The sequence below is a fragment of the Amblyomma americanum genome, chromosome 2 (assembly GCF_052857255.1).
Source record: "Amblyomma americanum isolate KBUSLIRL-KWMA chromosome 2, ASM5285725v1, whole genome shotgun sequence".
Taxonomy (NCBI): domain Eukaryota; kingdom Metazoa; phylum Arthropoda; class Arachnida; order Ixodida; family Ixodidae; genus Amblyomma; species Amblyomma americanum.
This window is the reverse complement of record NC_135498.1, coordinates 216316400-216334750: the sequence shown is the minus strand read 5'-3', so window position 1 is coordinate 216334750 and position 18351 is coordinate 216316400. Positions and strand designations below refer to the sequence as shown.

General features: G+C 47.7%; 1 protein-coding gene across 7 annotated transcripts in view; it reads right to left on the bottom strand.

Moving 5' to 3' along the window:
- The window catches only part of LOC144122148 (glutathione S-transferase 1-like), a 96601-nt gene that overhangs the window by 64041 nt on the left and 14209 nt on the right, over window positions 1-18351 (bottom strand). For all 7 annotated transcript variants that reach the window (XM_077655716.1, XM_077655714.1, XM_077655715.1 and 4 more), the window contains 2 exons: window positions 4809-4867; window positions 4591-4732 (listed from right to left, as the gene is read on the bottom strand). In XM_077655716.1, coding sequence (XP_077511842.1) covers window positions 4591-4732; window positions 4809-4867 — 201 coding nt within the window. The remainder of the gene's footprint in view (window positions 1-4590; window positions 4733-4808; window positions 4868-18351) is intronic.

Sequence of the window (18351 nt, the reverse complement as noted above, 5' to 3'; positions counted from 1 at the left end):
AGACAGACAGACAGACAGACAGACAGACAGACAGACAGACAGACAGACAGACAGACAGACAGACAGACAGACAGCACTTTTATTCATGTCGATTTTCATACAGCATGAATCAGGCCTGCCAAAGCCTCAAAGGGCTTGAGTGTCAGCGCCTGGCAGACAGCGAACATTGGTAAAAAATAGAGACGTTGCAACGAACTTGACAACGACTAAAAAAACTTAACACAGAGAGACAAATATAGAGACATAACTTATTACATCATCAAGAGGGATGAGAGTAATTTGAAAATAAGACAGTAACATTCTATGAAATATTTATGCGGCGGGAAGCAACGCATAGACATATTGCAAAATTTTTAAGAGCGTTAGCTCTTACTCATCACGTTTCGAGATTCCGTGGAGTCTGCTACCACCGTTGATCGCGGCGCCATCTGTGGCAGGAACTACTCGTCACGTTTCGAGATTTCGTGACGTCTCCTACCACCTTGGGATCAAAGCGTGAACTAGAAAACCTGAAACTAGAAAACAGCGCATCTCGCATTGAGACTTGTAGCGTCATCTGCAATATCATTGTAGAAACAACCACCTGCCGCGTGCCAATTATGACGTCACGGTCCAATATGGTAGATAGAATTGATTTAATGGGTTGTGAAAAGATATAAGTTGCGTTTTAGAAGTATTAACATTGATAAGGATGGACTAGAACCGGTCTATGGCTTTAATAACTGCCATCTGTAATGCTGTAACTGCCTCGGTGTATTTCTTTGCGCGTGAAACAATAACAGTGTCGTCAGCATATTGGAACAATAAAACAGGCACATTGTAAGCAAGATCATTGACATATAGATTTAATAGCAAAGGACTCAATATGGAACCTTGAGGGACTCCGGATGTAATTGCCATGAAATCGGTATAGAATTTTGAAATCGACCTATATTGGCGCCATCTTGCGTAAAGTTAGTAAGCAATTGCAAAAATGAACCTCGAAATCCCAGTGCAGAAAGTTTATCAAGCAAAAGAACGTGCCAGATGCTATCAAAAGCCTTGTTTACGTAAATAAAAAGAAAGCATACGACTTGATTCTTATCGACAGCTGAATTTAGCACGTCAGAGAATTCTTCAGGAAGGACTGTTGTTCCTTTTCCAGGTATGAAGCCGTACGGACAAAGTGATAGAACACTGTGAGTATTCAAAAAATTCGTCATGGTAAGTAGTAAATGCTTTTCGAAAACTTGACCAATGCATGGCAAAATAGAGATAGATCGGTAATTACTCATCGTGTTTCTGGTGCCACCCTTATACAAAGGTATAACTTTAGCAGTTTTCATTGAAGTCGGTATTATACACCTGGAAATGATACCGTTAAGTATAACTAATAGGACACATTTAATTGATTCAAAATTTCTGCACAATTCAGAAACCGTGAGGCCGCCATGACCAGGAGATTTGTCACGTTTAAGACTGAAAAGATTACACCTTAAAACACTTTCGGTACTATGAGGAAAGAAAGCAGATTCTATCACACTGGGAGGCATAGGACAGTCGGTAGGCGGGGTACGAGATGTACCAGAAACCACAGAAAATAGGTTGTTGAAGTCATTCGCTATGCTTCCGAAAATTGTCATCACTGCAAAGGACGATAACAATGGTTGGTGCCCGGGACAGCATATGCGGCCGTCACTAATAGACTGAGAACATGTCCAAGGTGTACTCAGGCGCAGCGCAACTACTGCTTGAGTAAAAGGAATAAAATTTCAAAAATGGACCAATAATCTTTAACCAAGATTTCTATTCCTCCTCCTCTTCGCTGTAGACGAGTGTAAGGATATAACTCGTAACCTGGAAGCGAGAAGTGTGATAACGCACCTGACGATGCGTTTACTTCTGTGAGAGCAACAACGTCAAAACTTGAATGAAAAGGAACAGTTAGAGCACAAAAATGGTCTCAATATTTCCGTATACTGCGAATATTAACAAAAGTAAACTGAAATGAATTGCCTGTGTGATGGTGAAAGAACTTCCGGTCTTCAGCAAAACTGGAACTTTCATGAAACGAAATTCAGACAAAATTATGTTAGTTTTTCAAGATCCGAAAACTTGTTTATGCGAATGAGAGGTGCGCCTTCGGACTGTCTTGCCAGAACCTTCCCATTTTAAGAGCGTGAGCTCTTACTCATTACGTTTAGAGATTTCGAGCTGCCACCCTTGATCACAGCGCCATCTGTGCCAGCAACTACTCACCCGTTTCGAGATTTCGTGAGGTGTCCTACCACCCTGAGAGCAAAGCGCGATCTGTGGCTGCAACAAGGAAACAGCGCATCTCGCACTGAGACTTGCAGCGCCATCTACAATAGCATTGTAGAAACAACCACCTGCCGCGTGCCAATGATGACGTCACGGTCCAATATGGTGAGTATGACGTCAATGACGAAATGGCGGCATAGTTTCGGTTTCTCGAATCCAAGATGGCGGCCATCAATATTGGATGTGCCCTCTCACCCCTTTTCCCCCCTCACTAAAAATACCCTAAAACGGTAGAACTGTCCCGTTACGGGACCGCAATGCGTGTATACATTCGTTCCGCTATATATATACTCCGACAACAACGGGCAACCATCCGAGGGCAGATGTATACCGAATTTGGTGGGCAAATAAAAGCCTATGGCTTGTGTTATAGAAATAAAACCACAATTAAATTATAGGTAAACATTGTATACATGCAATTACTAATTGAAGCGCTACCATATCGCACCGCAAGCCGAATTCTAGGCCCACCTTGACCCCTCAAACGAAGCAAATTCCGTTTGGTACATGCATCGTATTTTCTCTGATAGATGGCGCTAGTCGGCGATCGTTCCGCTAGGCGGCGTGCGTGCACGCGTAGCCGAGCATGGTGGCAATCCACCCCGTTTAAAAGGGTATTACATTCCGTTTCTCGAGACTAACGGTGCGTTCTTCATCGCTTAATTCATCTAGAAATCCAAACAGCTAACGCTCGCTACTTCAACGTCTTCCAGACGGTGGCGGCCTTTTTTTTTTGTCCAGACGAACTCGAACCCCTTTTCTTTGCCCCGAGACCTTGCTAGCCGGAACAACTCGCGATTAGCACGAAACAGGTTATCGTTAAAAAGAGCCGAGGAGACTGATCGTCTTGCACCAAATCAGGAAGGCCCTTCTGGGCCCCGAGCCTCTTCTGCTTAATAGAATTTGACCGAGTTTGCACTAGAATCGGTGGAATATAGTCGCCACTAGATGGCAGCCGATGTACTGCCGAGTTATCTGCTGGTTGAAAATCGGTTATGTTTAGCTTACCTACCAAGTACTTAAGAAAGAGTGCAGGGTTTCATCAGATTTGACGGGAAGGCCGTGAATCTCGAAGTTACATCTTCTGCTGTATTGTTCGAGCAGTTTTTTCCTAAGTGAAATTCGCCCTCACAAGTACAAGTCATAAATTTTCCATCTTAAATGCTTTATTCTGCTTGTTGAAACGTACATTGCGGCAGGAGTCCAAGTCTCGCTGTTCCGCTAATGTCCGCAAGAATGCTGCCTTTTTGCTCTCTTGGCTCTGGGAAAGCTGCACAAGCGCCTACATAAATGTTTTCCTCCAACTTGAAATGAAATTTGCTTTCACTCTGCTGAACTAAACAAGCCATTCTCTTTCTCATTTTAAATTTTGCATTCATGTGAGCGCATTCTGCTCGATCATAGTAGCTTTTGGTGTAATATATTTGCTGTATTTGCCAGGTTCTGAACGACCTGCAGTCGTAAAATTCATGTAATCTGGAAAATAAAACTTAGAGCAGGACAATAAGAGAAATGTTTTAACGTAGACGTGCGAAAGCACGTGTCTAGCCTGATTGGCTCATAGTTTGCTTTGCTGGGCCGTCGGCATGTCTGGAGACAGTACTAGACTCAGGTTAAGCTCTGATCCAGGTTACTCGATCCGGCCTGTTGGCGCCTCAGATGGAAGTTGTTGAATACGACGATGTGCAATGCGCAGCACGAGAGTCTGTTGCAGTTTAGCATGAGGCGTAGTTGGCTGCATAGTACTCTCGAGCAGTGGTTAACGAAGCTGATTTGTTCGCGCCTGCGCGGGTTCAAATCTCAAGGTCACGGCAAAATTTATTTTATTATTTTTTTTCCAAGCGCAGTGAGTCATGTTGTAGGGCGCACAGCAACCAGCTGCGCTCCTTTGAAAGTCATTTTCTCAACGCGATATGACCTTCAGCTTTCCATGCACTCTCGCTCCAAAAATGTTTCTCCGTTGCCTCGCAAGTCAATCAACCGGCATTCGATCCACCGGATGGAACACACATGCATCTATGTGTTTCATAGATCCGATTTACCTGACCACGAAGAAATAATTTAATTTTACCTCGAATCCGCGTCCCACAAAACTTTTGTACACGGCTGTACACAAGATTGCCTCCTGCTGAGCTATGCAGATATTCTGCCAGTTGTCGTGAACGCGCCCGGCGCTGTGTCCGGCAGACATTTTCGAGATATTCTTTTGCCGCTATGACTGCTAGCACCAGAATATCTGCTGCAATAAATGAAAAGTTTACCGAAACCAAACATGGCGTGTACACTCACGAAGTAATCGGCGACAGTCCGGTAGAAAGTGCCGAGGTCGTAATCGAGAAACTGGTTTATGAGGGCCCTCATGCGTACGTCTTTGGGATATAAGGAGTGATCCGGTGCGTACATGTCCACCAGGTACCGCATGATGGCTCGGCTGCACAGAAACGTTAATGCACTGTCAGTGCAGTCTAACACATAGATGATGTCTAAGTCAGCCACAAGCATCTTACCTTTCCCACAGAACAAAAGTGTCGTCTTGAAGAGTTGGGATGGTGTGCATTGGATTCAGCTGAAACGAAAAAGATTCCGGTGAGCGTGAAATAAATAACTCTTAATCAGTCCTCAGCACTCTACATCAAAAACAAACGTTCTATATAAATACCGCCTGTGCAAAATTGTGCACATTTCACAGGCAACTCGGCTTGTTTCACATTCCGAAAATTTTCTTCACTGCAAAGGACCATAACAATGGTTGGTGCTCGGGATTGAATATGCGGCCGTCACTAATAGACTGAGAACATGTCCTGCAGTACGAAATAAGAATGTATTGAAGACACGTTTGCGAATCCTTCACACTCACGTTTGTTGATCTGTAATTTTGACGGCCCCTATACAGTTTGCGTCAACTGAGGATGGAAATGGCAAATCTCGGAGCCATTCACTGTGTTCTCGGGAACGCCCGAGTATCTTCATTTAGCTACAACACTGCGCTTCCTTGCATCAGGCGGGAAATAAACACGTGTTCATGAAATCCTCTTGGAGAAGGTGCGAGGAACGAAAGTTCAATATTCAATCGCATGTCCTCCGAAGGCAGTGGTAGTCACGCTGGACATCCTTTGAGCAATTTCAAGCACTTGAAGTGCCACCGCTAACGAGCAGCCTTCTGACAATGCTCATCGAATATTAACGATGTGTCTCGTCACTATAACTTGCACGCTGGAAGGCCTGCTGGCAAAGAGGCCACGTATTTGTGGCGCTTTACGCAAAGGCGGTTTCACCATGGAATTATTAGATTTATCTTCCAACCTTAGCAATGACCCGTAAACATTTCCAGAGCTAGGTACCGAGCTTCACTTTCAAACTCGCACCCTTGACTATACGGCGTACCCCTCCGGAGGCTGTCCGCACTGTCAAGCGGCTTGAAAAACGGCTCACTAAGGACACGCGTGTGAATGTCAACGCCGGGGGGCAAACGCAAGAGGACTGACGAACTGCGGGTGACGCGCCAAAATGCTTCGCCATCTTGGTTCTTCTTTGACGACCACTTTCTTGTGCCACGGCACTGTATTCCCTGTGGCGCCTTCATAGCGGGACATTCTCATGACTTAGGGTGGTACAGAAGCAAGCGATGAGCAGAAATCTGCCGAGGTTTGAGGAACTCAGATTATCAAAGGATTTACTGACGAAATTATTATCGCAAGAGGACAAGCATCGGAGCTCCAAGTCCTCCTTTGACTTGAACAGGCAAGCCATCTATCTCTATTTATCTGGAGAGCCTTGTACCGGGAGGCATAAAAGATGTCAAAATCAACCCGTTCAAAAACGTCATTGCCATTGATGTGGTGGAGCGAAGTTCACTAGAGAATTTAACCGCAATCACAAAACTCGGCAACATCAGTGTACGCCCCCTTATTTTCCAGGACAGCGGCACCACGGCTGGCGTAATCTACAACGTCGACATCGCCATCTGTGATGCAGGATTACCCATGTTGATCAAGCCGGCAACCGACGGTATTTCCATCATTCAAGTTCAGCGGTTAGGCAGATCTCCATGCATCAAGCTGACCTTCAAGGGTGACTGCATACCATCGTACGTGAAGGTTGGGCACTTTCGTCATCCAGTTCGACCTTTTGTGCCTAAGCCACTTCAATGCAGGAAGTGCATGAGGATCGGCCACGTGAGCGGCGTCTGCATCAACTTCATCGTGTGCCCGCGATGCTCCGAGTCACACAACGGTGATGTTTGCCGCGCGACTACCTTGCAGTGCGCCAACTGCCATGGCCCTCATGACTCTTCCTCGAAAGACTGCCCCCGTCTAAAGACCGAGCGGGCGGTACTGAAGCAAATGGTGCGAGACCATTCTACGCACAAACAAGCCGCCGCAAAGGTGCGACGACGTCGTTCGCGCCGCCGAAGGTCGTCAAAGAAAGCAGTCACATTTGACAATAATGCCCCAAACCCAACTGCAGCTTGTCCGCCTCCACCAAAAACATTACCAAATCAAGGGAGCCCGGCGCTTGGTGAGGCTGGACCTGCTGCCTCAGATGCAACTTGGCCACCACTGCCAAAGCCTTCTACGCCTACTGCGTCAGGGATGTTGGCGCACTCAGGGCAGTGTGCAGCGCCTACGACTGATCCAGCCAACAGGCACGATCAAGGCCATGGCCCAGATATGCAAGTGATTGCAATGCTCACGACACTAATGAATGCCATGCGTGCTCTGCTTTCCAGCCTACACACGCCAGCAGCAAATAGCGCACTTCAAGTTCTGGACGCGCTACATCCAGTTCTTGCGGCTCTACAGTAGACGGCATCATGGCTCCTTCGGACCTGTCTTTTCAAAAGAAAGTCAAGCAAGCTTTCATTTTACAATGGAATGCTCGTGGGCTCCAGTCCCGGATTTCCGATTTACGGCACTATGTCTACAAGAATCACTTCCCCATTCTTGTGATTTGTGAACCGAAGACGTGAAAAAAAACCAGCGAGAAAAGACGCAAGACCAGAGGAAGACGCACACAGACTGTCGCCGGACTTTCAACTGAATTTATTAAGGTTCCACCACGTATTTATAGCCACTACTTGCGCAGGCGCACACACATGCCACATTCAACAAAGTCCGGACGTCATTGTTATAGCCAGATAAAAAATTCCATTCTTTGTCAGTGAGGATACAGGTACGGGGAGCAGCCTGGCCATACATGTCAAGGAGTGCCAAAATTGCTCAGCTTTGCTGAACAATGCTACCATTATTGGCCGCGGGAAGTGCAGACACGAGCGCGAGCTGTTAGAAGCGGTTTTAATAAAAAAGAACGAGCGTGTTTGTCTCAGCGACCCATCTGTTATTCTCACTGACAAAGAATGGAATTTTTTATCTGGCTAGCAATGACGTCCGGACTTTGTTGAATGTGGCATGTGTGTGCGCCTGCGCAAGTAGTGGCTATAAATACGTGGTGGAACCTTAATAAATTCAGTTGAAAGTCCGGCGACAGTCTGTGTGCGTCTTCTTCTGTTCTTAATTTGCGTCTTTTCTCGCTGGTTTTTTTCACGTCAACATGTACCTACTCGCCCAACAATTCACGCTTGTGAACCGAAGACCCCGGCAATTTTGCGAATATCCGGTTATGAGGCATTTTCATCACCCACGTGCAACAGATCCAGCATAGTCATCGCCTACATTCGACGTGAACTTACATATGTGCAACATTCAGTTCCTCCGAACGAAGACAATCAGTACGTTTGCCTGACAGTGAAGAGCCGTGACCTGACGTTTACGCTACTGGCGGTGTACTTGGCGCCATCAAGTCGTTTCGACGCCAGAAGGTTGAGTGGCTTGATGGCAGCTACACCTGCTCCGTGGGTTATTATGGGTGACTTCAACGCTCATCACACCATGTTGGGAGGCGTTAGGATGGACGTTAGGGGAAGACAGCTTGTGTCCTTCGCCTCTGACCATGACCTCCAGTGCCTGAATGACGGAAGCCCGACCTATATACGAGGGGTGACTTATAGCAGCTGCTTGGACTTGACTTTCGTTTCAAAGTGCCTTAACAACAGCGTCCGGTAGTTTTCGGATGTAGACACCCATGGCAGCGACCATATCCAAACCTATCTGATTATTACCGGCCATTCCACATTTTCCCCAGCCACGTGTAGGCAGCGCATTGACTCGACAGTTTTTAAATTACTTATGGAGGCTGCTTGCGCAGATGGCTTCTCTAGCGGTCTTGAACAAAAAATTGAGGAGGCCATGGAACACGCCACCTGCCCCTTTAACCCTGTCGCTAACTACACCGATTTTGACTTCGAATTGCAGCGACTGCGATCACAACGGCGCAGGGCAGAGCGCAGATACCAACGCACAAAGTCGCGCCTAGACCTAAGAGATGCTAGGCGCATACAGAAGAAGATTCAGCGCAGAATTCAGGCACTGCAAACACAACGGTGGACGACATTTTGCCAAACACTTGATCCACGGAAGCCTTTGTCACGCGTTTGGAGTGTAATTCGGGGTCTTCGCACGTACCCTCAACAGCGCTACCCGTTCAAATCCGTAGCGCTCTACCAAGGCGCAGTGTGGTTGAGGTAGCCGAAGATTTCTGCGCAAGAATAACAGGCCCTCCGAATCCAGGCGCAACGCTGCACTGCAACAATGTTCCACCCTCACGGGATTCTCAGATGGATGCACTATTCTCCATGGAAGAACTTGATGCTGCGCTGGCTTGTTGTAGAAGGTCATCATCACAAGGGGCCGATGGTGTGACGTACTCCGCACTTGCCAACCTTGGCCAAGAAGCTCGACGGGCTCTTTTGGACACTTATAAAAAGTCATGGACTGCTGGCATAGTTCCTCATGATTGAAAGACCAGTCGTCTGGTTCCACTTCTTAAGCCGGGGAAATCACCGCTCGACCTTTCATCATACCGTCCAATTGCACTCGCCAGCTGCGTCGGCAACGTCATGGAAAGAATGCTGCTCACACGCGTGGAATGGTACTTGGAGCGATATCAGATTTATCCAACCTTCATGTCTGGGTTCCGACGGGGCCGCTCTTCTATCGACAACGTGGTTGACTTTGTAACGTCGGTGCACCACAGCAAAAGTTTGAAAAGATTGACCGTGGCATTGTTTTTGGATATCAAGGGCGCGTACGACAACGTAACGCATCAGGCCATTTTGGACGCAATGGAAGCTGCTGAGATCGGAGGCCGCACGTTCAGCTGGATACGCAGCTATTTATCAGAGAGGTCGTTTTTTTGTCCTGACTGCGGACGGACCAACGTCCTTACACCGAAATTCGCGCGGAGTCCCTCAGCGTGGAGTGCTGAGCCCAGTTCTCTTCAACCTTGCTCTTATTGGCCTGGTCGACGTATTGCCACAATCTGCTCAGATCTCGGTATATGCAGACGACATCTGTATTTGGGCATCAGGGGTGACCCGTCCTCAAGTTCGTGCAAGACTTCAAAAAGCGGCATGCGGTAGAGTCTTCCGATATTCAGTTCCATTAGAAAAACAAATATCAAGACTCTTCAAAGTGTGCAAGCGCAAGCTCTCCGTATCTGTCTTGGACTGCCCAAATGCGCATCAACAGCAGCAACTGTTCTTGTTGCCCGGGAACATCCTGTTACTACATACATTGCTGTTGACACCATGAGAACACATATTCGGCACCTCACACGGGTTTCCTGTCATCACCTCGCAACACTCCCAATAATTAGGCCGCGTACTTCATTCGCCAAAGTCATTGAAGCCCATCGCGCATATCTTCCATCGCAGTTCACCCCTGTGTCAAGACCGAGCTCACCCTTATGGAGTCTTCATGAACCTCGGTTCACCTCTATATTCCTGACATTACAAAGAAAGCTGGTGTATCACTGCCCGCTCTCAAACAACTGACATTGAATCACCTGCATTCTTACCACAGTCACCGCACACATATTTACACAGATGGATCAGTTCACTCGACCAGTTCTGCGGAGTCGGTGGTGATACCGGCCAGATCCATCTTCATGAAAGTGAAGACGACCTATCCAACATCTTCAACTGATGCGGAACTCGCAGCCTTACGGGCTGCGGTAGAGTTCATCAGTCAAGAACCTCCACATGACTGGACGGCTTTCACCGACTCTAAAGCAGCCCTTCAAGCCCTGCAAGCTGCGCTACGCCGCGGGTCGCAGGAGCAACTTGTTGCTGAGATCCGTCTACTGTACCACGGCACCGTTTCCAAAGGTCATGACATCATTTTTCAATGGCTGCCAGGACACTGCGGTATTAACGGTAATCACCAGGCCGATGCGGCTGCGCGTTCTGCTCACAACGACGGACTTCCAGTGAGGATCCCAATATCGAGACCTGACGCTGCGTGTGGACTTCGCCCTTCGGCGCTGGAGCTCACACTTTCAGCGTGGAACACGGGAGAGTTTTGCAACCCCCGCCTCAAGGCACTGGACCCTGAACTGCGCCTTCGTCTTCCACGTAACTTAGAACGTCGCGACGCAACACTGTTATGCCGTTTATGGATCGGTGTTGCATTTACCAATTACTATGCTTTCCGGTGCAGCGATGGTGCAGTGATGGCGTAGAGGTAGAACATCCGCCTCGCGTGCAAGAGGACCGGGGCCCAAATCCTGGTGCCGCGCAATTCTCCACCGGGTTAAAAAAAAAACCGCGTGTCGATGGAATTGCATAACCAGGCCTGGAGTGCGGCCTTATCTCGGTAACCAGAACCGACAACGCACTCTCTCACCAGAGCAGGATTTGGCCACCCTGGTGTAGTACTTGGCCACAACCTTCTATGATCAAACCAATTAACCCTCGGCCCTCAGTCCCCAGCGGCTGCAGAGCAACTGACCACGGCGGCGGTCAGACATGTGACGCAGCGGAGGGTGCTAAGAATCTCTGGCTCCGGACAGGCCGACATTGGAATCTGAACCTGGCAACGTTTAACGCTAGAACTTTAGCTAGTGAGGCTAGCCTAGCAGTGCTGTTTGAGAAAGTAGCGGGAATTAAATGGGATGTGATAGGGCTTATTGAAGTTAGGAGGACAGGTGAGGCGTATACAGCACTAAAGGACGGACACATACCGTGTTAGAGGATATGTGTTAGAGGATAACCCGCTATCGCGGGTTAGAGGATAGACGAGAACTAGGTGTGGGATTCCTCATTAATAAGGATATAGCTGGCAACGTAGAGGAGTTCTACAGTATTAACGAGAGCGTAGCAGCTATAGTAATTAGGCTGAATAGGAGGTACAAGCTGAAAGTGGTGCAGGCCTACGCACCCCATCCAGCCATGATGACCAGACCGTTGAAAGTTTCTATGAGGACGTAGAATCAGCAATGAATAAAGTAAAATCGCAGTACACTGTACTGATGGGCGACTTCAATGCGAAGGTGGGCAAGAAGCAGGCTGATGACCACGCGGTAGGTGACTATGGGATAGGCTCTAGAAATAGCAGGGGAGAGTTATTAGTCGAATTCGCAAATAGAAATAATTTACGGATCATGAATACCTTCTTCCGCAAACGAGAAAACAGGAAGTGGACCTGGAAGAGCCCCAATGGTGAGATTAAAAATGAAATCGACTTCATACTATGCGCTAAACCTGGCATCATTCAGGATGTGGCCGTCCTCGGAAAGGTGCGTTGTAGCGACCACAGAATGGTAAGGTCTAGAATTAGCTTAGACTTGAAGAGGGAACGGAAGAAGCTAGTGAAGAGGAAGACCATTAACGAGTTAGCCGTAAGAGGGAAAGCACAGGAGTTTAGGATAGCGCTGCAAAACCGATATTCGGCTTTAACTGAGGAAGATGGTCTTGATGTTCATTCAATGCACGATAATCTGACATCAATAATTACGGAGTGCGCAGTAGAAGTAGCCGGTAAGACAGTTCGAAAGGATACCGGGAAGCTATCTCAGGTGACGAAAGATCCGATTAAGAAGCGCCAAAACATGAGGGCATCTAACCCAGAACTAATGGAGCTATCAAAGTTAATAAATAAGCGCAAGGTAGCCGACATAAAGAAGTTTAATATGGAGAGTATCGAGCATGCTATAAAGAACGGAAGTAGCCTAAAAACAGTGAAGAGGAAACTAGGCATAGGTAAAAACCAGATGTATGCATTAAGAGACAAGCAGGGTAATGTCATTAGCAATATGCATAAGATAGTTAACGTAGCCGAAGAGTTCTACACAGACCCTGTACAGTAGCCAATGTAATCAGAGAGTTAATGAGAAAGACAGCAGCGCACAGCAATGCGTCATCCCGCCAGTAACGAAAGATGAAGTAAAGAAAGCCTTAGAAGCAATGAAAAGGGGAAAAGCAGCTGGGGAGGATCAGGTAACAGCAGATCTGTTAAAGTATGGAGGGGACATCGTGCTAGAAAAACTAGCCACCCTGTATACGCAATGCCTTATGACCTCGACTGTACCAGAAGCTTGGAAGAATGCAAACATTATCTTAATTCATAAGAAGGGAGACTCCAAGGACTTGAAAAATTACAGGCCGATCAGCTTACTATTCGTTGCCTACAAAGTATTTACTAAGGTAATCGCTAATAGAGTCAGGGCAACGTTAGACTTTAATCAACCAAATGATCAGGCAGGCTTTCGTAAAGGATATTCCACAATAGATCATATTCACACTATCAATCAGGTGATAGAGAAATGCGCAGAATATAACCAACCTCTATATAAAGCTTTCATTGATTACGAGAAAGCATTCGACTCAGTGGAAACCTCAGCAGTCATACAGGCATTGCGTAATCAGGGGGTAGAAGAGCCTTATGTCAAAATACTGGAAGATATATATAGCAACTGCAGAGCTACTATAGTCCTCCATAAAGTCAGCAATAAAATTCCAATAAGGAAGGGCGTCAGGCAAGGAGACACGATCTCGCCAATGCTGTTCACCGCATGTTTACAGGAGGTATTTCGAGGCCTGAATTGGGAACAGTTAGGAATAAGAATAAATGGAGAATACCTAAATAATCTGCGATTTGCTGATGACATTGCCTTGCTGAGTCACTCACGAGGTGAACTGCAAATCATGATCAATGAGTTAGACAGGCAGAGCAGATCGATGGGTCTAAAAATTAACATGCAGAAAACCAAGGTAATGTTCAACAGCCTAGCAAGGGAACAACAGTTCACAATTGGCAGCGAGAGCCTAGAAATTGTGACGGAATACGTCTACTTAGGGCAGGTAGTGACAGCTCATCCGGATCATGAGAGGGAGATAACTAGCAAAAGCACCGAAGTTTGGGCCTGTTGGTAATCATCCATCTTGAGAAAACGAAGCAGCACGAAAAAACGGGGACGAAAAAGACACACATACGACCTGTCGTATGTGTGTCTTTTTCGTCCCCGTTTTTTCGTGCTGCTTCGTTTTCTCAAGATCAAGAGAGATAACTAGAAGGATAAGAATGGGGTGGAGCGCATATGGCAAATTCTCGCAGATAATGAGTGGCAGTTTACCAATTTCCCTCAAGAGGAAAGTGTACAACAGCATAATCTTACCGGTACTCACCTACGGGGCAGAAACGTGGAGGCTAACGAAAAGAGTTCAGCTTAAGTTAAGGACAACGCAGCGAGCCATGGAAAGAAAAATGATAGGTGTAACGTTAAGGGATCGGAAGCGGGCAGAGTGGGTGAGGGAACAAACACGGGTTAATGACATCCTAGTCGAAATCAAGAGGAAGAAATGGGCTTGGGCAGGGCACATGTAATGCGAAGGCAAGATAACCGCTGGTCCTTAAGGGTAACGGAGTGGGTTCCAAGAGAAAGTAAGCGTAGCAGGGGGCGGCAGGTGGTTAGGTGGGCGGATGAGATTAAGAAGTTTGCAGGCAAATGATGAATGCAGCTGGCAAAGGATAGGGTTAATTGGAGAGACATGGGAGAGGCCTTTGCCCTGCAGTGGGTGTAGTAAGGCTGATGATGATGATGATGCTTTCCGGATGGGGATGGCCGACAGCCCTGCCTGTGAGAGCTGTGGTTGAGAAGAGACCATCGCTCATCTTCTCTGTGAGTGCCCTGCATTTGCGAGTGCAAGACATACACTGTGTTGTGCCCTGGACCGCCTCGATCCTCGCCCATTAATAGAGCAAAAGATCCTCGATCCGTGGCCACAGCAGTCCACTGCCCTCAAGGCATACAAGGCACTCTTTGCCTACTTGAGAGCGACTGGATTGAGTGACAAATTGTGACAGCGTTGTGCGTGTGTGTGTTATGCCTTTTTTCCCTTCTCTCTTCCTCCTTTTCGTCCCCTAATCCCTCCTCTCCAGTGCGGGGTAGCCAACCGGAACCCCTTTCTGGTTAACATCCCTGCCTTTCCCTCCTCCTCTTTATCTATCTATCTTTATTAAAGAATTACTATTCAAGCAGCAGAGAATAAAAAATGTTAAACGAGGTCACTTAAAATGAGGCCATGTAAGAATTTGTTTTAGTCCTAACGGCGCGCAAAGTTTTTATAATTTTAATTCGGCAACACATTCGCCGTAAAGGCAAGTAGAGTGCAGAAATGATGGGCATTATACTTGGGGCTGAGCATGCTCTATCAAATAATAAAGGTTTCAGTGGCAGCAGAATGCAATCCTGTTAGCTTGGCTCTCTCCCCGTAAGTTCGCCACTACTGTTTTCAGAAAGGGCAATGTTTTAGTCGCACAGTTGCTTCAGAATATTCACGCGTGAATGCGGGAGATCGCTGATCACAAGAACACACTTGGCCAAGCATCGGATAATTACGGATGGCGCCGTGCACCCCTCTCCGACAGTCACCTTACCGTGTGTCTTCCACTAAACGCGCCGAAATCAGCCGTCAAATTAATGAGATGCTTCGAGACGAAGTCATTCAGCCCTCCCGTAGTCCCTGGGCGGCACCTGTCGTCCTTGTGAAGAAAAAAGATGGTACACTGCGGTTTTGTGTTGACTACCGTCGCCTAAACAAAGTAAATAAAAAAGATGTTTATCCCCTTCCTCGAATGAACGATGGTCTCGATGGCCTCTGCTATGCAAAATATTTCTCATTCATGGACCTGAAATCCGGATATTGGCAAATCGAGGTAGATGAATGGGACCGAGAAAAAACAGCATTTATTACTCCGGACGGGCTCTATGAGTTTAAGGCAATGCCATTTGGTTTGTGCTCTGCACCCGCAACGTTCCAACGGTTGATGGACACAGTTCTGGCCGACCTTTAGTGGAAGACATGCTTCGTCTACCTTGATGGCGTTGTTGTGTTCGCCCCAACGTTCGAGGAGCACCTTCGGCGCCTCGAAGTTGTGCTCCAAGCCATAAAGTCTTATGGGCTAACGTTAAAAAATGAGAAATGCGACTTTGCTTACACTGAGCTACAGTTATTGGGTCACGTCGCCAGTTACGAGGGAGTTCGGCCGGACCCAGACAAAACCAAAACTATTGCCAATTTCCCTCCACCGCAGGACCAAAAGGCAGTCCGCCGCTTTCTAGGATTATGTGCCTACTACCATCGCTTTGTGAAAGATTTCGCTCGAATTGCTGAGCCCCTGACGCGTTTGACGAGGGCAGAAACGCCTTTCACGTGGGACGCCCCTCAAGCACAAGCATTTGAAACTATTCAACGCCACCTGCAAGCACCTCCAGTTCTGGCTCACTTCGACGAAAAGGCTGATACGGACGAAGCAACGTAGGCCTGGGTGCCATTCTGGTTCAAATCCACAACAGTCGAGAACTAGTCATCGCTTACGCCAGCCGCTGTTTGTCTCGCGCTGAAGCTAACTACTCAGCAACTGAGTAAGAGTGTCTAGCGATAGTGTAATAATAATAATTGGTTTTTTTGGGGAAAGTAAATGGCGCAGTATCTGTCTCATATATCGTTGGACACCTGAACCGCGCCGTAAGGGAAGGGATAAAGGAGGGAGTGAAAGAAGAAAGGAAGAATAGGTGCCGTAGTGGAGGGCTCCGGAATAATTTCGACCACCTGGGGATCTTTAACGTGCACTGACATCGCACAGCACACGGGCGCCTTAGCGTTTTTCCTCCATAAAAACGCAGCCGCCGCGGTCGGGTTCGAACCCGGGAACTCCGGATCAGTAGTCGAGCGCCCTAACCACTGAGCCACCGCGGCGGGCTAGCGATAGTGTGGGTGACATCGAAATTTCGACCCTACCTTTATAAAATGTTTTACTGCAGTTACGGACCACCATGCCTTGTGTTGGCTCGCGACCCTCAAAGATCCGTCAGCCCGCCTTGTCAGATGGAGTCTGCGCCTCCAAGAATACGACACAACCGTGGCGCACAAGTCCGGCCGGAAGCACAGGGACGCCGATTGCCTATCGCGCGCCCCGGTCGAATCCCCAACGGAGGACGGTAACTGCGGCGACGACATCACCTTAAAGGAGCCCCGAAACACATTTTCAGTGCATTGTTTTGCCCGTTGGTTGCATAGAAGGAGTTATAGTGATGCTATTAGCATCGGTCGTACCACGAATACACCTGTTCTTAATATTTTAATTAGCTCGCAAAAACAAATTCATGGCGCTGACGGTGTCACCATACAGTGGCGGTTCTTAGCATCGGATATGACATCACGGAGGGCGAGCTTTATGATTGGACAAAGAGTAAATATACTGCAAATTGTGTCAATTACTAGAGATACGTTTTGTCAAGTTTTTGTGTTCTGTATTACATTAACAAAACCAACTTGTTTGCCCTAGATAAAAGCACTGTAAAGCAAGTAAAACAAAAATACAGCAGTAGAGACTCTGGCTACTTTTTGCATCGACGGACGTTGCGCCTCTCTGTAAACATCCTACGACCTAGCCCTAACACTTATGGGTACTCTCTATGTATCTGAGAGCGGCTTTGCAGAGTTGATTTGATCGAGCCATTCCACTCTATAAGCGTTCGTTTCGGTCCCAAGGAATGATGCGTTCAGTTCACATTTAGCAGACAGTGCTCATCGTCAGCTTGTGGAGGATCACCGGCGCCACGTTCCCGTCGACAGTAGTGTTCCTATAGATGCTCCCGCAGGGAGCATATACAGGAACAATAGTCGACAGCGCGCGCTCCTTGCTCGCCGTGACCAACCAGCGCGCTAGGGGCGATGGTTGGCGGTAAGCAGTAGCGGTACGCGCTATGCTAAATGTGTCTGATATCTTGCGCAGGCTGTCACAACGTCGCAGTATCTCGCGCTCGAGTTCGGATCCATAAGTAAGGGAACGTCACTGATCAGTGTTCCCTTCTGCGCCGTCGTGCTGACGATGAAGCATCGCTGGGTCAGCTGGGCGTTCACATGGTTGTTGTAACCATGCAAACGGCGCTGCCAGCCTTGGCATGAACGAGTTACAGAGAACAGGCAACCACGGAGTGTAAACTTCCGCCACGTGCTAAGATAGGCTGTTTTGATGGGTCGCACAGTGTGTCGTCATTGGGAGAGTGAAGTGGGAATGGGAAGCTGCGCGAAAATAGAGTTGAGGGCAGCATTTTGTTTGCTTGTATTTTGAAATTTCTTCATTGAATAACTCCCGTTCCTATCCATCGATTCTCGTAATTCTTTTTGAGTCAGCATCTGTGCGACATACAGAATCCATCTGAAGTGTAACCGACATCCGTTCAAGCGGTGTTTCGCAGCCCCTTTAAATGCGATCAGTGCAACGAGCATCGCTGAAAAACAATACGCCGACCCGGAACTTCGACCCCTCATGGAGTTGCTTAAGGGTACCCGCCCGGCTGCTCCGAAGCGCTCGGTAGCGTCACTCTGCGTTCGCCATGGTGTCCTCGTGAAGAAAAATTTCGCCGCAAACAATCAGCAATACCTTATTGTCATACCGACGAGCCTACGTGACGAAATCCTTCAAGCTTCACACGACGAACCGACTTCTGGAGATTTGGGTGCAGCCCGCACGCTTGCAAGGATCAGAGAAGTACTGGCCCCGCCTTCAGTCGGACGTTGCGCACTACGTCCAGGGACGCCGGAACAGGGGGTGGGGTGGGAGGGGGGGCAGAGCCCCACGTATTCTCATGAAGGGGCTCAGCCTCTCCCCCACCTGAATTCCCGCCTTCTTTAATTTTTTTTTTGCT